The following is a 19,929-nucleotide window of genomic DNA, read 5'->3' as shown; positions in this document are numbered from 1 at the left end:
GCCCATGTCAGATGATAGCCCTCAGCTGTGCTGTGCAGGAGCACTGCTGACTGACCTTAGGAAGCATCTGAACCTGTCCCTGCTATTCGCTGGACTGAAGACAAGGTGCAAATGGCAGCAGAAGAAACTCAAAGGACAGAATAAACTGAAAACTATCGATGGGGCTGTCTGTGCGCTCCAGAAACGCCCCTGGCAGAGTGGGACAGACACAGCCATAGCTTTTCCAGAGTTGTTGCCAGCTGGCCACTGTGGACACAAGGGTGTGGGGAGCTAGTCACACAGGTAGCATGACAGAGGAGGGTTCCTGTTCCCCTCAGTGGAGAGACACTTCCAGAGAGTGATCTCAAACCCAAACCAAGGTCAGGTGTTTCTGCATGACACTGCAGAAAAGATTGTTCCTCTCTGTGAATGGCCTCTGGAGCCCTGCAGAGAAGGACTTGGAGGCATTGATGAATAAAAAGTTGGACATGACCTGTAATTGCACACTTGCAGCCCAGAAAACCAATCATATCCTGTGTGGCCAGCAGGTCGAGGGAGGTGATTCTCCCTCAGTACCTTCATGAGATCTCCAACTGGATGGAGTCCTGCATCCATTCTGTGGTCCCCACTACAGGAGAGATGTGGACCTGTTAGAGTGGATGAAGAGGAGGCCATGAAAAAGGTCAGAGGATTGGAGATCTCTCCTCTGAAGACAGGCTGAGACAGTTGGGGTTGTTCAGCCTGGAGAAGAGAAGGCTCCAGGGAGACCTTACTGTGGAGTTTCAATACTTAAAGGGGGCTTATTAGAAAGATGAAAAGAGACTTTTTACTAAAGTCTGTATTGACAAGGCAAGGGGCAACAGTTTTATACTGAAAGAGAGTAGGCTTGGATTAGATGTAAGGAAGAAACTCTTTACTGTGAGGGTAATGAGGCACTGGCACAGGTCACCCAGAGAAGTTGTGGAAGCCCCACATGCACACAGGTGTTCAAGGACAGGCTGGATGGGGCTTTGAGCAACCTGGTCTATTGGAAGGTGTCTCTGCCCACTGCAGGGGGGTTGGAATGAGATGATCTTTAAGGTCACTTCCTACCCATGATCTACGATATAGATACAGAGTTGGCAGCTTGACAGTGAATTTCAGTCTCAGATCCTCCACATTCAAAATGAGATTTGTGGGAAGGGCTTTTTCACCAAAATTACAGCTCTCACAACAACAAAACTTTACTTCAATTCTTCAGGCTGAAAATTGTACATTCCAGTCTGGAAATGGCAACACTTGATGATGAAGCCTCAGGAATTTGTCCACTGTGTGACTCATCTTCTATTTTTTTTATGTGCCCTAGATATGGCTGGATTTCACCTCACAAAGTATAAGACCCTCCTCTCTTCTTGAATATCACTGTTTTTAGCACAAGCAGAAATTTATCCACAAAAGAGAACAAAACTATAAGTTCCCCTAACTACAATCCCTATATAGTAGTGTAATGTAATTAACTGGTTTGGGTTTGGGTTTAGTTTTTTTTCCTAACGCAGTGTAAAGAATTTCAACCTTTAATGTTGCAACAGCAGCAACTTTAAGCAATTAGGAAGCAGCAAAATAGCATTTTCACTTTGGTCATTAAAAACTAGATAAATCAATGCATCTGGGAGTGTATTTTTTTGTAGCACTCACTGATTGGAAAACGAACTAATTAAGTGTTGGGTTTTTTTCTTCTGTCCAGCAGGAAACCACCCTTAACAAAACAAAAGTCTTCAATTTCTCACTGAGAACAGAGTAAGAGAAGACACTCTTGCTAAATCAAGGTAGTCACATCATTAGATTTGCAAAGGGAAGCAATTTAGAGCAGCAAAAGACAACTAAGAACCAAATAACTATGCAGGATTAAATGCAAAAGGCTTAAAAGGAGAAACCAGACTTGGGATAGAAAAGGAGAAACCAGACTTGTAGCCCTCCCTATAAGCAGGGACAAAGGGAAGGCTACAAATCAAATGTGCCTCACAACCACTGCTGTAACACAGAGTTTTAGAAGACTCAGGGTGTTGGATGTTAGATAAAGGACTACGCTGCCAAAGTGCATGGATATGCTGCCTCAGCTACAAAGACCCACTGGCTCTGCCTGATGACACCGTGGCTACAACATTTAAGATCCCTCACGCTGAATGATGTGCAAGGGAGCACAAACTTCTGCAGCCAGCAGTCTTATGGGGAAAAAAAAAATTAAGGAAGATTTACAATGCCCTTGAGTAAGTAAAGCTAAATAATATGTCTCAATTGAGAGACATTGCTTTCAATATGAAGCCCCCAGCAGCCCCCTGGCCCTGGTTCAGCAAGACTCAGCAGAACTCCTGCCAACGACAACTCTTCCCGCAGTGGAACGCGCGTCCTCCGGGGCCGCCGGCTCAGCTGCTTCCCAGTGCCAAAAAACCGGCCATGTCCTCCCCAGGGATCTCCCACACACATCCCTGCAGCACTCAGACCAACACACTGAGCTCTGAAGATCACAAGCCTGCAGAAAACTCTGGCCACACAGCACCAGCTCGGGTAGGACACCTAAAGTGTGGTGTGTTACATAAATCCCTGCCACGTTTCCACTGCAGAGGGATGACACCGCGTGGTGTCTGATTAGGAAAACATTCCCCCTTCCACGTACCCTGCCTATCTGAGCTGCCTGACTTAGGAACCCTATTAAGCTCTTTATCTAATCAATAGAGAGAGAGGTATCCACAGGCTAATTATTCAGGTAACCTAAGGTAACCAGGCTCTCAATTTAGACTTCTTAGTTAGGTAAATACAGTGATGTCAGTTCCATTTTGTCAATAAAGGGAGACAAGCCTATCACTGGTGCCAGGAGTGATAGGAGTTCCTCATTTGGCTGATGTAGTAACCATTTGCACATTTTACACTAAAAAAATACTATTCACTCCACAGTTTCTTCAACAGTTCTTTGACTTTAGGAGGCATCAGTTACTAGAAAATTATGTCATTCTTGTAAGGACCTGGAATTCTAATGATCAAGAACTGATGCAAATCTTCCAGGTCTGTCCTCAACTACAGGTATGAGCTGCAAGCAGGGCCCACTGGGATCATTGAAAATAAGTGCAAAGAGTAAGTATCCAGCAAAAATACTTTGTTTGAAACAGCAACCTAATTTTCTAAAAGATGGCACTGGTTTGGATCGGTTCTGAGCTTTTAAAAACTTGATGAACAGAGGCTATTAGTTCCCTGGTGCTTTAGATAATCTGCTTTGTGAGCTTTTTTTTTTTTTTTTTTTTTAATATCTTAGAACCCACTTCTTCAAGGCTTTTGTAAGGTAAGAGTAGGAGGTTTAATTATTCCCTAGCAGTTTCATTTCTATGCACAATAGGAAGGGAGCATGATGCTACAATCCCTCCATGAAAGGAAATCCTGTAAAGGTTAGCAAGAGCTCCAAAATCAAAGCCAGCAGTCACCAAATCACTCAGCACGTCTCATGCTGACAGAGAAGTCTCTGTCAGGGGGAGAAAGTGCCTGTGTATGCTATCTTGAAGAAATCTATTTATAATCTCCTTTACTCTGCCAGAATGAAACTCAGCCTGTCTTCTTCCCAAACAAATATAAGACAGTGTTAATGGGCAATCCTGAAGTCTTGCCTTTCTTTGCTCCAAGCACATCAGCAGTTGGCCAAATAACACCTCAATGCCTCAGGGAGCACCTTCAAGGTGAGAGACTTCCAATTCTTAGTCAAACCATGGCTTTGCAGCTTAGGTTGCCAATAAGAATGCTGTTGGATAATTTGAAGATCCTTTTCTGCTTCACTTGCCTGCATTAAATAGCGACCTAACACCCCGAGTGGCTTCGGTGAAACTGATGGGCACCGTGCACAGCAACGCAGCAAAGGAGGAACAACTGGGAGACTTAAGGCTAGAGTTTATCACACTGATCCTTTTCCATCAGGAAACAATGTGGTGTGTTCAATTTAAACTCACTCACTCTGCTGCTGAAGCTGCTACTTTTTTTCTTACAAACCTCTGAACCCTTTTATTCATCAAATCACTTTTTCACATCAATAGCTTCTTCTTACAGAGCGTCTCACAGCACTTGAAAACATTAATTTCATGACAATTTTGAGAGGCACAGCCCCCTTTTCTGTCAAATTTAGAAAATGAAAGAGCAAGTAATATACCTGAAATCAGTCACTAAGCTGCTAGCAAAATGCGTAGGAGAAATCTCTTCTGCTCAGACTTTTGCTTCTGGACTCTGATCACTATCAGGCTGAAATCACTGCTAAAATACTTCCAGGGATAACCAATCTATGTCAAATAAGCAAAGATGAGAATTTTACTTGTTTTACTGAGAGCGTTTTAAGACTTGCAAATTGTTCCTAAGGGGCAGCAGAAGACCACATTCTTCACAGAGAACTAAAGCTACTTTTTGCAATTATAATTCACCAAAGAAAAAGGATGTTTGTGAGTGCTTGCCACAGAGATCTCTGCAGAAGCAAAAGGCTTTCATCCTTTCAAACCAAGGTATTAAGTAAAAAAATTACACAAAACTTGCCATGACCAAAAGATAGACAGACATCACACTCTTCTGGTATAATGTATCTTGGAAACATGCTTGATAAAACAATTAAGTTCCTTCTAGGTAAGCAGGATTTAGCTGGCTACAAATCAAGGCTCAATTATAATGTCTGTTACAATACAATTCTTATTAATGATGATTCTAATTGCAGTGTTCACTATCATCTTCCAAACCCAGCTAGACAGCTTCCTGGAGACCAAGAATTTTGATTAAATGACTGACTTAGTTCAATTTTCCTCTCAGCTGCACATGCAGAGCTCCCACTGAGGTGATGCAGATGTTCCTGAAGGCAGGACCAGAGAAATAACCTCCTCCTCTTACTCACCTGGCACAAAGTGCTGTCACACACAGCTAATGCACATCCAGCCATGCTCACACACAAATATATAACAGTCTGCAAAGTCACTCTGAATTTATGTTAGTCTTTTTGAGAGTATGTCAGTATAGACAAATCTCTGGCTATTACTACATACACTTAAGACTGGGTTGATTTTGATCCAAGAAAAATAGGCAGATCTGTCCTCTTTTTGGCAATAGTTATTTCAAGGGAATTGCATTATATTTCTATTGTGTTAAACGGAAAATAGTTTTTTTAATCATGATAAATCAAGCATATTCTATAAATTACTGTTCATCTGCATCTTGTTATATAAAGAGCTTTCAGCTTCACAGACACAACCATAACTCTCAACACTACACCACTGCCAAACCTGAAGAAACAATATAAAGTAATTCTGGCAATATATGGGAAAAGAAGATATGAATTTGTCCTCAGACCACTAGGAAAAGAACAATTAATCATTTGTTCTGCTTTAAATAAAAGCCTGATTCCTAAAACGGAATGAATTGGTACATCTCAGCTGAAATAAATGGCGTAGTAATAATTTATTTCAATAGGGAATTTCACTTCAAGCATTAAAAAAAAAAAAAAAATCAACTTCTCAGTATTGAAATATTGAAGTGGAGAGGGAGGTGCTGAGCTTTCCTCCCTGGGATCCAGTGACAGGACATGTGGGAATGGTTCAAAGCTGCTCCAGGAGAGGTATAGACTGGAAATTAGGAAGCATTTCTTCACTGACAGGATGATCAGACACTGGAACAGGCTTCCTGGAGAAGTGGCCAATCCCCCAATGGCCCAAAAGTGAGTAAGAGGCATTTGGACAATATCCTGAACAACATGCTTTAACTTTTGGTCAGTCCGATATTGTCAGGAATTTGGAAGAGATGATCATTGTAAGTGCCTTCCAATTGAATATTCTATTTTATTGAAAAGGTATTTGATGCAATTTTGGGGGCGTTGCCCTAGCCTAAAAAGCCTATGAAAAATCTTCTCTGAGAGAAGTCCAGTTTAATAAATAATTAATGATTTATTGTGCCTTTATATTCTCACTCAAATAGGTCTATTCCAGCACATGACAAGTATCATCAGTTCCTTAGAAAGGGTAATTGTGTTATTATCAGTTTTACAGGTGACTGAGGAGAAAGATGAAGAGGTTAAGAATTCAGCTCTGCCACAAGCTACATGGGCCCACACAAGAGAATGTCTACTCTGAATAACTCAGAAAAAAAGCTGCCCTCCCACTATCACGAGCAGATTTGGAATCAGTACACACAAAGTGTGAGGGTACAACATCATCCAGCAGGAGAGTCAGGAATGGGATTCAGCTTCTTGGAGCGCAGGTTTTACCTCACAGCCTCCAGACAGAGCATTCCCATCAGTAAAGGTTTTGGTTAGGGGCACTTCTAACAGAAAGTCACATTTTGCATCACCTTCATAAATATTTGAAATTTCTGTGCTGATAATTCCTGTTGCCAGAGTTAACAAATTTAAATCACAGGAAACAAAACTGCAGAAAATGCCTCAATTCCGTTTATGCACTGGTCCATTGCCATTACATTAGGCATGAAGAAGGAGGCAGTTCATATCTCAAATTCCCTGCAATCTCTCTACATGAGGCAGACAAAGTACAACTATCATTTTGCAGATGGAAAACAGAAGGAATAAGCAGATTGCCAAAGGCTTTCAGAAGCTTGCTCAATGAAATCTCTGACAAAAAACAAGACATAAACCAGCGCTGCTGCAAATGCATTTTAGTGCCAATGCACTGCCTTATCTATTAATCCCATTACTGAAATATTGTGTCAGGTAACTTCTGAGACTCAACATACTTGCTGGATGCTAAGAAGAGATTTGTTATATTTCTTAACAAAGATAAGCCTTCAGGAATCTGACCAGGTTTTTCCATCATATACTAAGACTGAAACTCCGTTTCATGTTATATCACAGTCCTCCCATCTAATCTTCTGCAATGATCTGGAACGCTTATTCGTGTACTTAACTCAGGCCGTGCAAAGCTGAAAAATTAGCAGTGATTTACAGGACCAAAGTCAGGCACTAAGGCGTCTTATCAAAGGGCAATTGGGTACTTCTGAAGGGTAATCCAAAAATCCTGCTCTAATTGTAAAGCAGCTGAGAATTACTCCTTAGGGGAAAAAAAAAGAAAAAAATAAAAATAATTTGCTTAAATGAAGAGGTCTCTTCTAAACTGCTCCCTAGTGAGGTTGCACTCTAACTCCTGCTGCCACTGGAGCTTAGGTCTGTCCCATAAGGCATCACAATGCATTTGGGAATCAGACCACAAAGTCTGCTCCTGAGATTACGCAGCCAGTTTAACAAGGAGAGAAAGAGGAAAAGCTGCCACATGTAACAGCCTAATAGTTGGAGCACTGACAGCAGAAGTGTAAAACTCAATCACAGTTTCCCTCCATCTTGAGGAGATTCCAGTTCTCACTTCTCACTCCTCCAGATCATGTAGGGTCGTCAGACTGGAAACAACCCTGCTGAATCCCTACCTTGGTGATGAGTCATAAGATCCTGGACGATAAGCAGACAGAACTCTAAAGTTCTGCCAACCATCTAGGGTCCTGGCCTGTGGTCCTCTCTGGGCTTTTCCTGCATGGACTGCCAGGACAACTCATGCAGACTTCCTAAGAAGTGCAAGCAAGCTACAGGCCTTTTCCTCCTGTAGTGCCAGCAGACCCCTCCTGTCCACGCTCTCTGACAGCACTCTCCATCACAGAGCAAATGCACAGCTATGAGAGGAAGGGGAAGATGGTGAAATAAGACAAAACAGCCCACAGCCCACTCCTCACTGGAGATTCATAACTTGCTCTGGCAGAAGAAAGCCCATTCTGGCCTCTCCTTCAAGACAGGAATAATTAGTGGACAGGCAAACACAAAAAACTAGCCCTTCTGGGTATCACAGAACCAACCACATTTGTGCAAAGGAGCTGTGTCACCACAGTGTGTGCGTTGGTGGGAGAGTGGAACAGCCACTGCAAGAAGTTGCATGGCCTGCCCAGAGCTGTCAAGGCTGGGCACCAGCACATGGGAAAATCATTGGATTAGAAAGTATGGAATTAAGTCCCAAAGACAGACAGTGGACTACAACTCCTTCCACATTCCTGTATGAGTGCCTGCATCAATTACTCTCCCTCTTGCCTGCTCCTCTCCTTGCCCATGGCTCCTGCATTCCTCATTGCTGAATGTCCTAAGCTAAACTGGAGGGAGCAGGAAATTTCAGCTTTCTTCTCCCCAAAACATAATGGTTGCAGTTAAGGACACAGCAAACAGAGCCTCTTCTGCTGGAAAAGCCAAGGGAAGGAAGGTTTGCCATGTTTGAAACAACTGTTCAGTTATTACACATCAAGTGGGCTCCCACAGGCCGTGCTTTTGACTGGAGGTGGCCTTCTCTGCTGTGCTTGACACTGGATTCAGAGCCGTGTTCTGAGCACCTCCGTGAGGTCAGGCTTTTATGGGGATCCAAATGATCCCTAGATCTTGATGGAGTCCAGTCAGTGCATGGTTCCTTTACTTCCAAGAGCACAACACCTCCTTAAATGTATCTGTCCTGAGCTCCAGAGTGACATGGCTGAACAGAGAGACAACTTGAGAGCTGTGCATGCTCCCAATATTATGCAGCTCTGAAAAGCAGGATTTCTGGATCATTTCCTAGCTCTTAGGTGTCTTAGTGTTTCCTAACTCCCATTTTAGTTGTCAAGACAGATGTCCTGGATATCTCTGCAGACTTCCTTGTAACTTAGCTACTCAGTTCCTAAAGCAGGACTCACAGGAGTGTGGTGAGGTTAAGCATCAAGTATAGTTAGGCCTAATAAGATCACACAAATAAGACAGAGGTCATTCCAAGATAAATACCAGGCATACCCAGAATCTCATCCAGTATGAAAAGAAGCTATATTGTATTTTGATCAAATAGTTTTAAATTAAAATTTGACATTCATATGCCATCTTACCCACATACTTCACAGACCACCGGAAGAAAAAACTTCATCTACCAACCACAGGCTCTCTTTAAAAACATCACCACCAAAGACTGCTCTGACACTGCACCAGCAGTGGAACTGAGAAGATGAGCTTTTCCTGATATCTGTTCTAATCTGGGAGTTAGGAGAGGTTGCACAGCACCAACAGTAAGATATATGGAGGAAGCACGGTTTACACTGGAGATTGATTTAATGAGTTTTTATAAAGTCTTTTATGTCAAAGCCAGCTTATGATAGCCTCATCTAGGCTGGCATCTAATATCAATAAGAGTATGCAGCCTCTTATCTTTTCACATTTACCATTCACACTCTCCCTGAAGTTATCCAGAAAAATTGTGCTTTGTGGGAGCCACCAGGCTCAATTTTTTTTTTGCCTATTTCAGTTCTGACATTTAAATTCATCTTGAACTAACTAGGGGTGGGAGGTGACAATTTTATTTCATAAAACCTTTTGAGGTTTGGACAGGAACAGAAACATATCTTCCAGCATCTTCACAAAAATAATTTCAAAACATCTATTTTCAGATCTAAGTTACAGAGAAATGTCTGTAAGAGCTGAGGCTGGCATGGGAGACCCACGTGTTTAACTTCTTGTAATTCAAACTACAAATCCTCATCAGATTAAAATACTCTAAACATATAAATGTACAGAAGCTTATACCCAGAAAATCTACACCCCATGCCGGTGCATTAACTCCCATATAACCTCCTCAATGGTGATATTATTAAATTATATAAAAAAGCTTACTGAAAATACAAACCAGTTTACTTCATTAGTTATATTTACTGGAAAATGCTCCCATCTTGCTCCAGCTGTAAGTTACAGAAACAAGTACAAAAGTGCAGGAAAGCAACAATTGCCAAGAACTTTCCTATCATCCTGAACGTGCGAGGAAAACACAACCCCACAGATCTAGGCCCAGATCAGAAGCTGTCAATCCCCACGTCACCTACATGTTGACTTCTTAAGGAAAAGACCGCATGGAATGGCAGCTCTTGATGTGAACTTCACAGCTGGGGGCTCGGACTGCAGAGACCTTCATATCCTTTTGAAAACTTATATAACTACATACAAAGTATAACATTATAAACTGATTTGAAGGACAATTTCCCTCTGAGCAAAGGTGCAGCATAAACAGCTCCATTAACCAGCTCGCCACTTAAGATTCATACAAGTCCATAAAGCAGGTGTTAAATAGACCTTGTATTGATCTCTTCAATCTGGAATGAATTTTACTGCCAATACACAGACACATGCTTTTAAGATATATACAATCATTAATTGTCTGTATCAAGATCAGAGGGTGGAAAAATATGAACCCAGCATTTTGACTGTTTCACGCTCGATTTCATTAGCTAGTAAAATGGCCTAATGAATCAGGTCTGCAGCTTCATTTGCAAACCCCTCACCATCGAATGCTGTCCATGGCAAATCTGCCAGCAGGCACATCTAATACTGTAGCCTGAACAGCTCACCTAGAAGTGAAATACTCAGGAAATCCATCTGAACGCTATCCAATGGATTATGAGTGACAGAACAAAGCAAAAAATACATCAAACATCTGAAATGGGAAATCACTGTTGAACACCAGGCAATTGGTATCATGAGAATATTCAGAACGTTCCTTACCTGTGTAGTGCACCACACACGTCTGACCCTTCTTTGGAAATGTCCGTCCTGTTGAAATTATAAAAGGTTATTCTTTTATTTTTTCTGACTGACCTGCATAGGCAGGTTTATCTTTCAAGAGGAAAATGCTGGACTGAGATTTGGTATTAGCCACTTGGTTACTTCAGGATATCTGACTGTAAATATAAGTGGATCCTCATACAACTTGGAGCACAAGTCTGATGAGGAGCAGCTGGGGGAATTGGGGGTGTTTAGCCTGGAGAAAAGGAGGCTCAGGGGAGACCTTATTGCCAAAAGAGATGGTACGGAGTTGGAATCAGCCTCTTCTCCCAGGTAACAAGCGACAGGATGAGGGAAAATGGTCTCAAGTTGCACGAGGGGAGGTTCAGATTGGATATTGGGAAACTTGCTTTCACATAAAGGGTTGTAAAGCATTAGAACTGACTGCCCTGGGACGTGGTGGAGTCACCATCCTTAGAAGTTCGAAAAACATGTGGATGTGGCACTTGAGAACATGGTTTAATGTTGAACATGGTGGTAGTGCTGGGTTGATGGTTGGGCATGATGATCTTAAAGGTCTTTTCTAACCTTAACGATTCCATGATTCTGTGACTACATGTTGTCAAATCACTAATACGCAAGACAGGGATGGGATGCTTTAGGTTAGAAGGTCCCAGTTTGGCTTCTATTCAGCTCTTCGACCAAGTAATATTTTCCTTACCTAATTGTTGCTACCTATCTGCATTTTATATACATTTACATTCTGTAAGTGCAAAAAGGCAGTCAAAACTTCATGGATTATAACATTAAAATTCTCAGAATGTTTTTGCTATAGTTTTTTAAATGAAGTCTTAGTCTGACATCGTGAAAAAATCCATTTGTATTCACATCTCTAATGCCTTTCACTCATGACAGCTCTATGAGGGCATCTTTAATTGGCAGGAATCGGTTTTACACAAATTTTCACATACAAAGGCAGTTTAATTTTGTAGCGTTGGGCAACAGTAAAGCAGTAATACATTGAATTATTTTAAGAGTCTGGTAGCTCCTCCTAAAATGTTCATACTAGAAGGAAAAAAGGCTTAAATTATTTGCTTGACACTGGAAAATGAAATTACCATTTCCATTTTACCTGTTCTTGGTACTGCCAAAGGCACTAAAAGCTAAGGGATGATTTTCCAGGCTCAATTAAGTGCCAATGGTGTATTAAAGCTCCTAATCTTGATTTCTCAAGGTTGGCCAGGGGAATGCCCAGGTTCATAAAGCATGAACAAGACCAATTATTAAGGAACATCCTTGACAGAAAGCTAAAAACTGGGGATTTGGGTAGGTTGCCCAGAGAAGTTGTGGATGTCCCATCCCTGGAAGTGTTCAAGGCCAGGTTGGACGGGGCTTGGAGCAGCCCAGTCTAGTGGAAGGTGTCCCTGCCCATGGCAGGGTGTTGGAACTGGATGATCTTTAAGCTGAAACTGAGGCTCATATCTTAGTCAGCTTTCTGGCCTCTTTAGTCAGAATTAACAAGATAACAAGTTATGCATTACAGGGCACTTCACAGGGTACAAACCAAGAAGTAACACACAAGCTACGGCCTCAGGGCTTACATGCCAAAAGGACATGAGCAGAAAATGGCAGGAGGGCAGGCTAATGCAAGGAACAAACATCTACAACATTAAACTGAGAAGATGGTGTTTCCAAGCACCACCTGAACAGCCTCGTTCATCAGCTTTGCTGGTAGGAATATCTCTAGCTATGAGTTGCACAAAACGCAGTGCAATAGGTATCCAGTTAGGGCACCATGACATGCTACAGTGGGATTCATCACTTTTAAATTCAGCCATCTACAACACAGGCAACTATCATATGCCAGTCTCCTGGGCTTCCTCTATTGACAGCAGAGAATTAGCAGTGCTTTGAGAGAAAGCCAGCCTACCCAGAGAGAGCCAAGATGAATTATTCTCTGGAGATGGCCGGAGAGAAAACCAAGAAGGCTGCTTAAGACTAGCCAGCTAACCTGAGAAAAGTTAGATGAGATGAATCCTACCCTTGGTAAAACAGGTATTATTCAAATGATGCACTATTATACAGAGATCTGAAAAAAGCACTATCAGACGTTATGGACACATACTCTGCTGTGTGAGTGTACCACCAGCAAAGTCAATGAAGCTGCATAATTTCACATCAAAGATGAATTAAAAGCAGAGATTCTGCAGAGATTCAAGCAAGACCACTGACTCGCTGTGGTTTAAGACAGTGCTTAAAGTCAGATGATTTTGATTAAGACTTGCAACCAAGAGAACTAATCCATATAACCTTATTTGGAATAGCATATTGCTTACAAAGACAGCCTTGATCTATTTAATAGCTAGAAAGTGAGATTAAGTTCCACCCTCCATCCTACTCTCAACCCAGCACCATTACTTATATCCACATAACTATTCAGCTTTTACATCGGTGCAACCAAGAGAAGAATTCAATCCCTAGAGCTAAACAGCACCGAGGGAGAAGCCAATTTAAAAGCATTCATAAAGAAAGGAAAGATACTGGGCCAAGAAACTTAAGCTGTGATCAACTTGAACGCATTATTCATTGTATATGCCAAGGATGAACCTGGCCTATTATATAGACATGTATGTATGTTAGAAATTATACCCTCTTAAAAAAAAAAAAAATCAAACCCCAAACCCTTATGAAATGATATTATAATCCCACGAATTGGCTCTGGAAAGACGAGCTTGTGCCAAGAAGAGGTGAGTGACTACCACACAGGCTGGACCTCAGCCCTCGCCAGCATCCCACGCTGGACCGGGAGAGGCGGCGGTGCCACGACGCGGGGATGCTGGCATGGGCAGACGGTTGCCCCGGCGAGGCCGGGCTCGCCACTGGGGAAAGTTTGGGCTCGCCGGCGGCGCTGACCCCGCGCTCGGGCTGTGCAGCTGTCAGCAGATGCCACAGAAACCCCGGCCGTCTCGCCGCCCCCGCCGCCGCGACCCGGGGCGGCCGCCCGGCCCCGCACCGCCACTCCCGCCCCGGGGTTCGCGCCCGCGGGGTTGCGGGGGTGGCCGTGCCTCCCCTCCCCTCCCCTCCGCCCCGCTGCCCCCCCGCTCCGCGCTCCCCGCTCCGCCGGCGGTGCGGCCGCGGCTCCCCCGCTCCCGCAGCCCCCCGTGCCCCCGGCCCCCGCCGCAGGGCTGCTCCCGCACGGCCCCGTACCGTCTCCCGGAGAGATGGTCTCGATCTCCACCCCCATGGCGGCACCGGCTCGGCTTGGCTCGGCTCGTCAGCTCGACTCCGCTCGGCTCAGCTTAGCTTAGCTTAGCTTAGCTCAGCTCAGCCCCGCTCGGCTCGGCTCGGCCCCGCTCCCCGGCGCGGCCGGACCCCCAGTGCGGGCAGTGCCCTGGGCGGCCGCGGGCAGGGGCCGCCCCGGCTGCCCGTCAGCGCCCGCAGCCAATGCGGGGCAGGGGCGGGGAGGCCGGGGAGGGGCGGGGAAGGGAGGGGAGGGGTCCGCCCGTCCCCGCTCTGGGCACACGGGGGCTAAGGGAACGAGGGGCACCCTGCGGCGGGGTGTCCGCCCGTCCGCATCTCCCCGCACCCCGCGGCTGTGCGGGGGATGCTGCTGCCATCCCTCGGGCAGGGCTCGCTTTAGCGGCGGCCGCCCCGGGGGGTTTCGGCACCGTTTCCCTCCCGTCTGACCGTGCCTGAGCGGGGTCCGAGCGGCGGGAGGGCTCAGCGGGTAGCGGTGCGGTACCGCTGCACAGCGCAGGCAAGGGGGCAGGCGGGGGAACCGGGCACCGCGCTCCCAAACCAGCCGGACACCAGGACGGGTCTGGCTGCGAGCGGAGGGTCGGCATTTCCCGGTACAAAGATCCGTGAAGGAAAGCATCCATACGCTGAAGTGAATGTCACCCCGATCCTGCCGGTGAGCAGCAACACCAGGGCAGTGATACCCACCGGTGGTGACCCCACACAGCAGCAGCAGTGGCAGGTCTCTAACGGGCTGGCAGTGACCTTGAGTTTCAATGCAAAACAATTTATAACTTCTTGTTCGTATCCATGTTTTAAATAGGAAAATCCATGTATGGATTGCTCAGGTGTTCCGGTGATGTGAGATTACATATTCAATCTTGCTGCAACTATTTCTGATGAGTGCACTTGTAATAGATGAAAAATACTATTTCCTCATAAACTTCTTGTGCACTTGAATATCAAGAGTTTCCACTGCCTCTAAAGGAATAGTTCTGTTTACAGTTCTGTGTGTTCTGGGTTAAAAATAAAAATGGAACCGCAACATCATCAGTTTTCCAACTGAAAGAGCTGTCTGTATCCATCTAATTCCAACCTACACTTCTCTGACATTGCTTTTTCAGGATTTTTATCTGTTGCAAACTGGGTTGCATTTAGGCAAAAAGATTTTCTTCTGTACGGGCAGCTGTCAGGATGAATGAACTGGGGAATTATTGTGTTGGTTTGTAACTGTAATGTACACTCTGAGCTACACTGACCATCTCCATGCAGCTTTTCACACTACTCTGATCAGACTGTTCACCTACCTGTTCTACTGTATGTACCTTTTATTGTGGGTCAGACACTCCAAAATTTCTGGGGCTGGCTGGCTGAAGCTCTGCAAAAGTGGGCAAGTGAGGAAAATCATCGGCTCACACAAGTGCAGAGGCAGCAATGAGGGCTGAACAGGGATTCCTTTTGCCTGCCTCCCATCCCAGTGAATTCTACCTCTGTATAGAATAAGCAGGCACTTACTGCAGTTCATCAGAGCAGGTCTGTAACAGTACAAATTCTGAAAATGGATTCTTTTCAGTACCAGTCTCAGAGTGTTGTTTGTTTTCTGATGAGTAGGAAGGTACTAAAAACACATTTGAGAAATAGGCAAATGCCAGGTAGGAGATAAGTAGCACAGAGATATTAAGAATGCATGAACATTACTAGTTCCAGATGTGCCTCTGAGTCATTACAGAGCAACAAGGATGGCACAGGAAATGCTGAGAACATAAGGGGAGTTATGAAGGGAAATTCTAGGTACACAGTGTGGTATTAAGGCCTTTGACTTTACAAGAAACAGCTGCTTTCATCCAAGCTCCAGGTAGATGTCCATGTCCCCTCAGATAATCAGAACATCAGAAGGCAGAAGTCTGATGGATAAAAGCAATTTATACTTTCCTGGGCTCCCTTTAGCTTTTATAAGAATGTATTTCCTTTGATCAGGGTCACACATCTCTCCACAATGAGAGAATAATAGATGTTCCCAAGTGGTGTCTTGTGGAAGCGGGAGATTGGACTCAGTCACATAACAGATATAGTTCAGGTGGGATCACAGAATATCTGCTCTGAGTGCCATCTCAAGTAACAGGCCTTAAACACAGACTCCAGCATCCTCAGGCAGACAAACGACCTTAATAAGAAAGCAAAGCCCACCAACAGCAAAATTCACAAGGCACAAGATGGCATTAGGAGGGACCAAGCACTGACCTAGGTCTAACATGCTGTATCTACAAGCATCCTATCCCATGGCCTGTTGCCCCATGCTGGGTCTCTTAAGTGCAAACACAGCTTCTCTTGGGCATGAGCTAATTAGATTCCCTACACTCATATTCCCAAGCACATGAAAAAAAAAAGTGAGACCAAGTTTCAGGACACAAAAAAGGACCTATAGAGGATACCTCAAAGTTGTTGGTTGAATAATTTTTAAATTTTTGACAGCACAGATATTGAACAAGAAATAATGTTCTTATTTTTCATCTTATGGTACTCACTATAGGCATTGAGGCACTGAAAGGTGTGTTAACAACTCCACAGCACATGAAGATCTTGGAAGAGTAGACTGTAACAAGGAATGTCCATATCTTCAGGAAAGCTTCTGCAGTATAAGAAAAAGTGGTTTAGGACTGGCAGAGAATTGGAGGGGAAACAGAAGGGACAAAGGGACCAAGAGGGAAAGTTCATGACCAAGGAAATGGCTAAAACCAGATTATCAAAGCAGACGAGATTAGAGTTTTAAGAATGCTCTTTGAAAGTCATTGCATGACATCCACCTCATCCCCCTTTGGGATCCAGCATACCTGTATTAAGGATAAAGTCCATTAGCCTCAGCTTTCAAGGCTCTGTAGAGCTCACTTTCCTGAACAGCCCTTTACCACAAGACCTTCACACAGCATGTTTTTCTATCCTGGCAACAGGAACAGTGGTCTGGAAAAGCAGGGAGTTCTCTCGACCCTCCTTCCCAAATGTTCTGATGGAACCACATGACTCCATCATCTGAGATTCTTCAGTGGTCACAAAGAGGACAAGCTGACCACAATCATTATGAGGTTTTTTCAAAAACCCAAACCCACAAAGTTTAGCAGCTGAATATCTCATTTTCTTCAGTTAACCCCCCTACAGCCTGCACTGTTTACAAACTATTTATGCATTTCCACTTTTGGGAAGGCAAACAGTTTTCAAATTTTTAGTGTGTTTTAATTTAGTTCATAGTTCCTATATTGTGAAATCCCAATCTTCATTGTTTTTAAAATCTACAAAGGATCTACAAATCATGTGTAATAGATTCCATATGCACATGAAGAACACCCCTGGAAGGCAAAGCACTAAATTGCCCATAAACGGAAAGCACAAATTCTGCAAATGTGTAAATTCATGGAAGCCACAAAAACCCCCCGACAGTACACATTTCCCTCACCAGCATCCATGGAGAAGGACTGAGCATTACTTTGAAACCCATTAAGTGTTCTGTGAACAGTGAAAACAAACTAAAAATGTGTTACCAATACTGACCTTTCCACTCACTGAACCAGCACGCACAACCAAGTGATTTTAATCCCAAAGTGTACAGGTCATGCAAAACCAGCACCACAGTGGAAAAAAACTGATCAAAATAAACCCCAGCTTGCAGAGCTCTGCAGGTCGTGTCACTGCGAATGTTTCTGTGCATCACCAGCCTCGACAAAAGAGTAGGGCCAGAATCAGGGATTTCTCTGAAAGCATGTGCCTAAGGCAACTCTGACAGCACACCCACAGTGTCAGCCATGTGATGAGCAGATCAAACCCCAAAATCTCAATGTACCAGTTATAGGAGAGCTGTCTCGCTTCTCACCACTGCTGGTTACCACAGGCCTGCAGCACAGTCACCTCCTACCAACTGGTGCTTTTCCAAATGCTCCGAAACAGAGTGAGTCGTCCTTCAGAAGCAATTATCCTGAATCCTCATCATCCTCTTGGAAATCCTTATCCACATCTGTATCTGTAGTTTCCTCTTGCAGCTGTAGCTGTGAGTGCAAAACTGCAGCTGGGATTTTTCAGTAGCAATAAAACCGTCCTCTCTCACCAGGCTCTTCCCAACTCAGACATTCCCATATTCTCTCTCACAGCGCTTTTATGTGAGTCATTATGAAGGTCTTGGACCTGATCTCCAAAGCCTTTTAGAGGACTAGGTGAGGTCACCTCAAGTGTGCACAGGGAAGAGCTCCAGCTCATCAGGATATATACCACCAGCTACCAGAGTCGAGAAATTGGTAGCTTTTGTTCCAGAATGGAGACAAAAATTCCACAAGATCAGGACATTAGTAATGGAGCTTGCTTCCAGAAGACATTGATGCAATTTATCACTTCCAGAAACACATGGGTTTAGGCAGACTCATGGTTTCACAGGCTGGTCTCCCTCGTCCAAGGAAAGGTACTGACATACTGGAGCAACACCAACCATTCCAGGAGAATGTGGAGAGGGGGAGGGAGCTGTGTTTGTTCAGCCTGCAGAAGACAAAGAGAAGAAGGATCTCAACTGCCATTTACAGCTACCTAATGGGTGGTAGACAGGATGGTATCGTACTCTTCTTAGAGATGCCCAACAAAAGGACAAGAATCAATGGACACAAGTTACAGCAAGGGAGATTCTGTCTAATTATAGGTTAAAAAAAAGGTCTTCAAAAGCATGAGTTATTAAACAAAGCCTTAAGGAACCTGATCAAACTTTGATATCAGCCCTGTTCCAAGGAAGCAGTTGGACCATATGGCCTCCAAAGATCCCTTCCCCTGAACTGATTTATGAGTCTGTAATATTTTTCCTGCAAGATGAACAAGAGAAGGAAATGAAGGAGTGGTAGCGCGGTTAACCACAGTTCTGAAATTGACTGCATGATCCTAAATCACTTTGGATGTGTTTGCAATGCACAATGCTCCAAAGGGGCTAATAGAAAACTAGCTAGCATCTCAGATGCAATATAAATATGAAATTGCAGCATCCATCCAGACTAATTAGCACACATGCAGATTGCTGCAGTGATATTGCTTCACTGCCGACTGTTTTGAAGGCAGCTTGCTGAACTGAAGATATGGTCTGAATCACTCTCAGTATCTAATTTATATAGCAAGAATGATCATTCTGCCTTGTCTTTTCAGAGGGAGAGGTCATCTTTTGTGATAAATAAATATAACACCTTGAGACCCAGAGCCTAAACTCATGCTGTGTTGTCTCACAAATAAAATTTCCAACAATAACAATAACTTAAATGGACAGTCCAAGAGGATTAGATTCTCTCTTCCATCCAATACTTCATAGCGAAAAATGGATTAAAAAATGGAAGTCTCTCTTTCAAAATGAATGGAACATTACTGGAATCACATATATAAACAGTAAGCTAATTATTCCAGCTCTGTCATTTCCTTGCCGTGGAAGTTACAGAAGGAAGTTGGTGACTTTGAGAAACTTTGTATTTACAGGGCAACACATTTGCTGCTTTCTTCAGTAAAACTCTTTTCTCTATAGTTTTGGTATTTATTCTGCTGCGTGAAGAAATGTCACTGCAAGACATATTGGAAGCAGTTCAAACAACAGGAGAAAACCAAACAAACCGCAAATATTAGCTACAAGCTCCTGATTAGTCTTTCGATGATTTTGGAAAATGTAACTGTGGAAATGAAATTAACTGGCATTCTCAATCCTCCAGATAAATGAATCAAGGGAGCTGGCTAATGGACTCAGAAAATTAAAGCTGTATTTGTTTTCCTTCGTTCTGCATGTGCAATTATAGCACTGTTTAATGAGTTTCTAGAACCTCCTGACCAAAATGATCTGAAGCTCTAACTAAAAGATCAACAAGCAGAGAGGCAGGACATACCAGCACAGCCTCATGTAGGACAGCACAGAAAGACTGTAAAAAGTTAGGGGTTTTTTTTGTGTGACACTCCAGGAACAGCTTTAATTCCAGGTAAGTGTCAAGAGATCAGCAACAGCCACTAAAAATCTCAGTCTTTTTACACTCATCTCTAGGAGAAACACAAACACTAATCTTTCTGGTATTCAGCTCATCATCAGGGTCGACCCAGCATTTGGCCTTTAGCTCTCTTAGAGAAAGGCAAGGCTGAGTCAGCCATTCCAGATTTGCACCTATGGAATCAAGGTGGCTGAATCC

General features: G+C 43.8%; 1 protein-coding gene across 2 annotated transcripts in view; it reads right to left on the bottom strand.

The window, feature by feature from the left end:
• The window catches only part of FKBP1B (FKBP prolyl isomerase 1B), a 45,856-nt gene extending 31,964 nt beyond the window's left edge, over positions 1-13,892 (bottom strand). Inside the window, exons 1-2 of one of the 2 annotated variants that reach the window (XM_050316147.1) lie at positions 13,724-13,892; positions 10,517-10,564 (exon numbers count right to left, since the gene is read on the bottom strand). In XM_050316147.1, the coding sequence (XP_050172104.1) occupies positions 10,517-10,564; positions 13,724-13,760 (85 nt within the window). In that variant the 5' untranslated portion in view covers positions 13,761-13,892. The remainder of the gene's footprint in view (positions 1-10,516; positions 10,565-13,723) is intronic. The other variant, XM_050316148.1, reaches the window with a different exon arrangement.
• Positions 13,893-19,929: the final 6,037 nt, after the last annotated feature.

Source organism: Myiozetetes cayanensis, unplaced genomic scaffold (assembly GCF_022539395.1).
Source record: "Myiozetetes cayanensis isolate MyiCay16 unplaced genomic scaffold, myiCay2020 scf2-11, whole genome shotgun sequence".
Lineage (NCBI taxonomy): Eukaryota > Metazoa > Chordata > Aves > Passeriformes > Tyrannidae > Myiozetetes > Myiozetetes cayanensis.
Note: the sequence above shows the minus strand (reverse complement) of the source record. Positions and strands in the feature narration are given on the sequence as shown.